Source organism: Sinocyclocheilus anshuiensis, unplaced genomic scaffold, assembly GCF_001515605.1.
Source record: "Sinocyclocheilus anshuiensis isolate Anshui unplaced genomic scaffold, SAMN03320099.WGS_v1.1 scaffold1796, whole genome shotgun sequence".
NCBI lineage: Eukaryota > Metazoa > Chordata > Actinopteri > Cypriniformes > Cyprinidae > Sinocyclocheilus > Sinocyclocheilus anshuiensis.
The window spans coordinates 43,700-50,879 of record NW_015557163.1 but is presented as its reverse complement, the minus strand read 5'-3'; the positions used below and the strand labels follow the sequence as shown (position 1 = coordinate 50,879).

The window sequence follows — 7,180 nt, the reverse complement described above, 5'->3', positions numbered from 1 at the left end:
GGGTGGATCGGTGCTGTGTGTGTGTGTGTGTGTGTGTGAGAGAGTGTGTGTGAGAGTGTGTGTATGATGTCTTGTGTATGTGTGTGTGATGTCTTGTGTGTGTGTGTCTGTGTGTGTGTGTGTGTGTGATGTCTTGTGTGTATGTGAGTGTTTCTGTGTGTGTGTGTGTCTGTGTGCGATTGTGTGTCTGTGTGCGTGTGTGAGTGTGTGTGTGTGTGAGAGAGAGGTGCGAGCACCTTCTTCTGCACTCCGTCCTGTATGACGATGGTCCTGTAGAGTTTGAGAAGCCCCTCTCGAGACAGCGAGCGGATCAGCCTCACCACGCTCTTCTTACACACTTTAGTGCTGATGCCGTCCTTCTTCTCCTCCTCCGTCAGCAGCTTCTGCAGCCTGACACACACACACACACACGCGTCTGTTCATCTGCCATGTCTCCAGCGGTGAGAGCACGCGAGCGAGATTCTTACGTGTAAAAGCCCTCGATGATCTTGCTGCAGCGCACCGCCTCGATGATCATGTTCTTGCGTTTCAGCAGGCGATACGTCTCGTGAACCTCCGCCTTCTTCGACTTCTGCTGAGAAACACACCGTCAGTCGCGCGGAAACAACAAACCTGCTCAACAAAACTCACACACACGAGTTATCATCACTATCACTAACGTCATCATTATCAAGGTTATGGTTATTGTTAACATTACAGTTATCACAATAGTTATTGTTCACATTATAGTTATTGTTATAGTTTCTGTTATTGTTACAGTCATTGTCAGTTAACATCTATCTTTATTAACATTATTGTTAACATTACAATCATCGTTAGCGTTCTCACATACTTACACTGACCTCCGTCAGCACCTCCACGATCACGGACTGAGTATCCTCCGGCTGCTGTGATTGGCTGGCTCTCGTGCTGGGGGCGGAGTCAGCAGCCTCAGCCTCCTGAGAGGCTTTAGCCCCGCCCACTCGCGCCGAGGACTTCTCTGAAGGACACAAGCACGAATCAAAACCAACATCACATCCGTTAAAACGCACACGAGCCGTGATTGGTCACTCACTTTTGGGGGGCGTGGCCTGATTGCTGAAGCTGAGTTTGGGTTGTTTGAGCTGCTTGGGTACGTGTGTTTTCTGCGGTGCTTTCTTCACTTGCTGCTCAGGGGCCCCGGCGGGGGGCCCCGGCTCCGCTCGGCTCTGGGGCTCGGGTTCGGAGAGGTGTGTGACGCGCAGGTGCTGGCTGCGCTGCCGCTCTTTAGTGAACTGCTGGTTGAGCTGACTCTGCTCCACAAACAGCTTGCTGATGTACTTGGTGGTTCTCTGCCGGCCCTCGTCCTCCATGAAGCCCTGAGATAGATACACACACACACACACACACACATACACACACATACACACACATACACACACACACACACACACACACACACACACACACACAGAGGTAGAAGTGATGTGTGGATTCTTCACGCTAGGGTTGTGATGGTGAGGAAGTTTTCCCATCAGTTAATCGACGCATCACAACACCGATAATACCAGTATCACCATGGGGGGATTCCCTCTTTTCCCTGCTTTCATTCGCTTTTACTTTCACTTTCAAATTAGCGGAAATTTAACGTAAAGCAATTGTTTGTTTTCAGTTCATTTGAGTTTTCCGTCTTTTCCTCGCTTTCCTTCGCTTTTAAATAGCTTGTAAAAATGGCATGCACATTTTCTTTTCACTTTCAAATTAGCGGCAATTCGGCGTAAAAGCGATGGTTTGTTTTTAGTTTGTTTGTGTTCTCTTTCCCTTGCTTTTAAATAGCTTAAAGCGCAGTGCGAATTTTACTTTCACTTTCAAAATAGCGGCGAAGCGAAGCAACAACAAAATACAACGTCCTTAACCTACATATAAAATCATAGAACTTTCATTAACACAACAAATAAAAATGTCTAATATAAAATAACAAATATCTTACACAAAGTTTAAAGAGGTACAAAACTGAAAATAAGTAAACACTGTGGAAAATAATAAATACGAAATCTAGAACGTGTATTAGCAAAACGAGTAAGAAAGCTTGGAGGCATACACGGCATACACCTTGATGTCAAATAAAATAAATAAAGTACACAAAGTTTAAATAAAGTAAAAATCAAACACTGAGGAACCAATTAAAAAAGAAACGGATGTCTAAAAAAACTTCCAAAATCACCATAGATGAACGGCAAAAGTCAACAGGTTTTCCAAAATCCAAAATATTGGCAAACAGGTGCTTTTGCATTTGGTTTCTAAACTAACTCATCTGCTATGGTCTTGTCTGTCTCAGCTCCCTCTTCTAGTCCGTCAGCTGGACTCGCTCTCCTCACTAGTGATAAATGCCTGCTTCACGCTGTGGGGAAGTGTGTGAGATCCGCGTGTCTGTTACCTTGATCATGCCGATTCGCTCCAGTAATCTGCAGATCATGCGTCCCTCCAGCTTCCCGAGGTTGAGTCGTCCTCGCAGCGCCGACTGAGAGATCCCTCTGGTCCCGGTCGACACCACTGCAGCAGCCAATCACAGCGCACACATCACACAAAGAGACGCCCACTGGTGTCACTGTAGAGCTAGAACCATCTCTCAAACTCTAGAGAACTATAACGATAGCGACAAAACCGCAGCCTGCGCTTACAATAAACACAACATGGTGGTCCATGCTGTGCACGCTAATATAGTTTCCGTTAGCATTAGCAGTAAAGTTATCACTATAGTTATCATCACTGTTAACAATAATGATAATGGTAACTCTAACGCCTATAATGATAACTATAATGTTAATTATATCGATCTTTCATTAACATAGTTATTAGAGTTAATGCTAAAATTAATGTTATCATTATAGTTATTAAAGATCTTGTTACACTTGTAATTATAGTTTTCATTATCACTATAACTTAAATTTGTTAATAATATAGTTATCATTATAGATGTTATTGTTAACAGTTATAGTTAACATCATTATAGTCATAAGTATTATCATTAACATGACAGTTATCGTTATAGGTATTATCACTAACATTATAGTTACTTTTATTGTTAACATTGTTATAGTTATAGGTATTATAGTTAACAGTTATTGTTACAGTTATCGTTACGGTTAACATCGGTTTCACTTTATTTTAAGGTGTCCTTGTTACAGTGTAATTATACAATTAAATACGGAGTAATATTAATTAACTACATGTACTTACTATATGGTTAGGGTCAGGATTAGGGTTTCGTTTAGAGTTACTTGCAGGTAATTATGCATAATTTATTGTTATTATAATAGTAAGTACATGTAACGTGTAACAAGGACAACAAAAAATAAAGTGTTACCACAAAAACTTGTATTTTGGATGCGATTAATCGCGATTAATCGGTTGACAGCACTACATTATAGTTTCCGTTAGCTGTCGTTATAGGTATCATTATCTTTATGGTTATCATCATCATTATTATAGTTATCGTTAAGGTTATAGCTGTCATTATACTGATCATTATAGTTATTATCGTTATGGCTCTAGGTGCGCCTGAAGGCTGCGGTATGCAGCGAGAGAAGCGTGAGTAGCGAGCGATGTCTGACCGATGTCGTAGGCCTGCGTGAGCATGTCTCGCTCGATGATGCGCGGCTCGCCGAGGACGCTCCTCCTGGCGCACGCATCTCCGTCTTCATCGTTGTTCTCCTCGTCCTCCTCCTCCTCCGCCTCCTTCTGTCCGTACGGCTTCAGCAGCTTCAGACAGCGCACGAACACGTCAGTGCCTAACAACCAATCACACGAGCCCGTCAGCTCACAGCGCTGCGCCTGCTCCAATCAGACGAGCTAGACTACGGCACGACCTCTGACCTCGAAGCGTTTTGAAGGGGCCTCCGCCAGGGTCGAGCTCCTTCAGAGGGATCCTCACCACGCTCACCATCTTAGCGGCCAACATGTACTGATACACGCGCTTGAAGGTGCGCTCGCTCACACGCTACACACAACAACACGCAACATTACCACATCATCGTCTCATTACCGCTGCAGACATCATCACTGTTAACATTATAGTTATCTGTAAATATGACAGTAACTATAAGATTAAGGATAATACGGTGGTCACCAGCTGCTCGCGGATCTTCATCATGATGCCGGTCTTGTCAGGCAGCTCAGAGAGGAGGTTAGACGTGGACTCCATCAGGATATCATACTTACTCCTCCTGACACAGACACAGACAGACACACAGACAGAGCCGGTCAGTGAGCCGCATCACATCAGCCTGTGACATCAGCGTAGCGTGTGTGTGTGTGTGTGTGTGAGAGAGAGCATGAGTGTGTGTGTGTGAGAGCGTGAGTGTGTGTGTGTGAGAGCGTGAGTGTGTGAGAGCGTGAGTGTGTTTGTGAGAGCGTGAGTGTGAGAGCGTGAGTGTGTGTGTGAGAGCGTGAGCGTGAGTGTGTGAGAGCGTGGTATATAGTGTGTGTGTGAGAGTGTGTGTGTGAGTGAGTGTATATAGTGTGTGTGTGAGTGTGGGTGTGAGTATATAGTGTGTGTGTGTGTGTGTGTGAGTGTATATAGTGAGTGTGTGTGTATATATAGTGTGTGTGTGTATATAGTGTGTGTGTGTATATATAGTGTGTGTGTGTATATAGTGTGTGTGTGTATATATAGTGTGTGTGTGTATATAGTGTGTGTGTGTATATATAGTGTGTGTGTGTATATAGTGTGTGTGTGTATATATAGTGTGTGTGTGTATATAGTGTGTGTGTGTATATATAGTGTGTGTGTGTATATAGTGTGTGTGTGTGTCACCTGAAGATGCGTGTGTGCAGGTCTCTCTGCAGCTCCCCCTGCCAGCGAGCGCGGCCCAGTCTCTCCAGGATGCAGTAGCACAGGTCGGGCAGCTTGAGCTCGGGGTTTCCCTCGGCTCCGATTAGAGCTCTATAGCGCCGCTCCTGAGACGCCACCAGCACCAGCCGCTCGCCCCACCTGCAGGACACAGAGACGACAGCGCAGGGGGCTGTGATCATATCATGAGATTATATCGTAACGCTTGTTTTAACGATGTGTGATTTGATTGACATTGTTGAGTATTTCGCAAAAACCGTTCAAAACAGCCCTACAGAGTGCACGCATTACGTGAAGTCCAGACTAGTGCGCATTTAGAGTGTGTTCTTTCACTGCATGATTCAGTCTAATACAATACATTCAGAATGATCACAAAATTCAAGACATGGGGGCAGAAAATTTATATATTTATTCCACTTCATATAGTTAATCAATTTCACACGAAGAGTGCCATTTTTATCTCCAAAAATTACCATAATTACAAATGTGATCAATAAAAATTTCAATAAACAAAAAGTTAATTAAGAGACTTACGTTTTAGATGCCATATTGCCTGTTTTTGCTGTATTGCTGTACAGCTACAGCGCCGTTTTGCGTCTCTGAGCAACATAACGCGGTTTTGTTTCTGAATGAAGCAACTGTTTAAATGATTCGTATGTCAGTGGCCCTTGGCTTGGTATTGTTGGCAGAATTCGGCCCTCTGCGAAAACTAATTGAGGAACCCTGGTGTAAACACATCTAAATGCCTCTTCAGATGCAGCTTCTGTGTTTTCTCTGCATTACAAAGATGAACTTTATTGATACTGATTTAATTTGCTTGGTAACAGCCTAGTGCTGGGCAGTATGACCAAAAATTTATATCACAGTATTTTTCAAAATTATACAAAAAAAAATATATATATATTAACCCTGTCCATGTAAAGTTATATGCAATTTTGCAACTTTGTTGCCATGCCTACACCATGAAATCCCCCAAAACCCCAAACTGACAGTATAAATTTAAACAGCTATCCACCTTATTTTTCAACGCGGACATAAGCTTGTTTTCTGTGAATGAGTGAGACTTCCGTTTCATTAGCCACTATAGGAAATAATGAGAAGAATATCATATCAAAGTGCAGTAAATGGTAAAACTGTATGCTCTACAAAGTATACAAATCAAGACAATACATTAAAATAATATGGTAAAAAAAAAAATACCAGTTTGTAGTTTCAAGCAGCATAAAGAACAGTTTTGTAAAGTTAAAAATAACTGGAAGCGACTGACTCCGGAAGCCAGACACATTAAATTTACAAATGGCCGTTACGCTTAGTAACACATACAGCTGTTCCCTCACCACAGTGCAACAGTGAAAAGGGACCCCTTTCAAACAGTGCCGCGTTCCGAACATTGTTTAAGCAACATACACCGGTATTGCGGTATTTTAAAAATTCATATCATAACAAAAATAAACACCGGTATTCGGTATGAACCGGTATACCGCGCAGCACTATAACAGCCCAAATGTCTTATTATTCTAATTGACTGATTAAATGTAAGAATTTGACTCAAAACATAATGGACGCTTTTAGAAAAAAATGGCTTAATAAAGGTAAAAATGCCCATAAAATGTAAAAATCAGTTTAAACTTATTGGGAAAGATGAATTTCTATCAGTGTGAGCAGACCACACACAGAATATGACACACTTCAGGAGTCAGCACACACGGTCTGATGAGACTGATGAGACTGAGGTGATGTGCTGTGTGAGGATGGCTCAGCCCTGGCTCTCACCGGCTCTGCACCTGCTCCAGCGTCAGCTCAGCGCTCCGGGTCTGCTCGCTCACATCCACACGCTCTCTGAAGAGCCGACAGGAGCCCTGGACCCCGGCCACACCCGTCACCACGCTCACCGGATACACCTCCAGCGGCTCGGCCTCACGCAGCTCTCGCAGCTCCTGGATCCCCGTGTCCCGGTCCACCTCCACAAACCTCAACACACACAACAAGACACTTAACTACTTCTAAAAACATATACTGTATTTAATTTTTTTTTAGTAAATAATATTAATTAATAATATGATGTATACAGTGATTACAACTTAATTTACATCATAATTGTGTTGCTATTTACTATTTGTTTGGGGTCAATATGACCTGCAAACAACATAATTAATAACAATACTAATTATATTAATGCTACATGGTACACAGAATTGTTCTTAATCTTCACAACAGCTCTGAACTAGGAAATGTGCTTAGTTTCTATTTCAGTCATCTGTTTACTTCAGCACTACAGCTGCAGAACTTCTCCTCAGTGTTTACAGCGATCACTCAGTGTGTACTACAGACCAGGGTGATGGTCAGAGTGTGTACTGCAGTGAAGAGCGG

General features: G+C 42.9%; 2 protein-coding genes across 2 annotated transcripts in view; both read right to left on the bottom strand.

Annotated features, from left to right (window-relative positions):
- Window positions 1–4,251, bottom strand: part of gtf3c1 (general transcription factor IIIC subunit 1) — a gene marked incomplete at its 3' end in the record, with an annotated part of 24,573 nt that extends 20,322 nt beyond the window's left edge. Inside the window, exons 1-8 of the mRNA XM_016473543.1 lie at window positions 4,088–4,251; window positions 3,835–3,958; window positions 3,573–3,749; window positions 2,396–2,511; window positions 1,055–1,337; window positions 843–979; window positions 468–571; window positions 237–390 (exon numbers count right to left, since the gene is read on the bottom strand). Of these exons, the coding sequence (XP_016329029.1) occupies window positions 237–390; window positions 468–571; window positions 843–979; window positions 1,055–1,337; window positions 2,396–2,511; window positions 3,573–3,749; window positions 3,835–3,958; window positions 4,088–4,162 (1,170 nt within the window). The remainder of the gene's footprint in view (window positions 1–236; window positions 391–467; window positions 572–842; window positions 980–1,054; window positions 1,338–2,395; window positions 2,512–3,572; window positions 3,750–3,834; window positions 3,959–4,087) is intronic.
- A 476-nt stretch (window positions 4,252–4,727) lies between these two features.
- LOC107678316 (general transcription factor 3C polypeptide 1-like) overlaps window positions 4,728–7,180 on the bottom strand; it is a 3,386-nt gene continuing 933 nt past the window's right edge. Inside the window, exons 2-3 of the mRNA XM_016473544.1 lie at window positions 6,584–6,781; window positions 4,728–4,951 (exon numbers count right to left, since the gene is read on the bottom strand). Coding sequence (XP_016329030.1) covers window positions 4,771–4,951; window positions 6,584–6,781 — 379 coding nt within the window. The 3' untranslated portion in view covers window positions 4,728–4,770. The remainder of the gene's footprint in view (window positions 4,952–6,583; window positions 6,782–7,180) is intronic.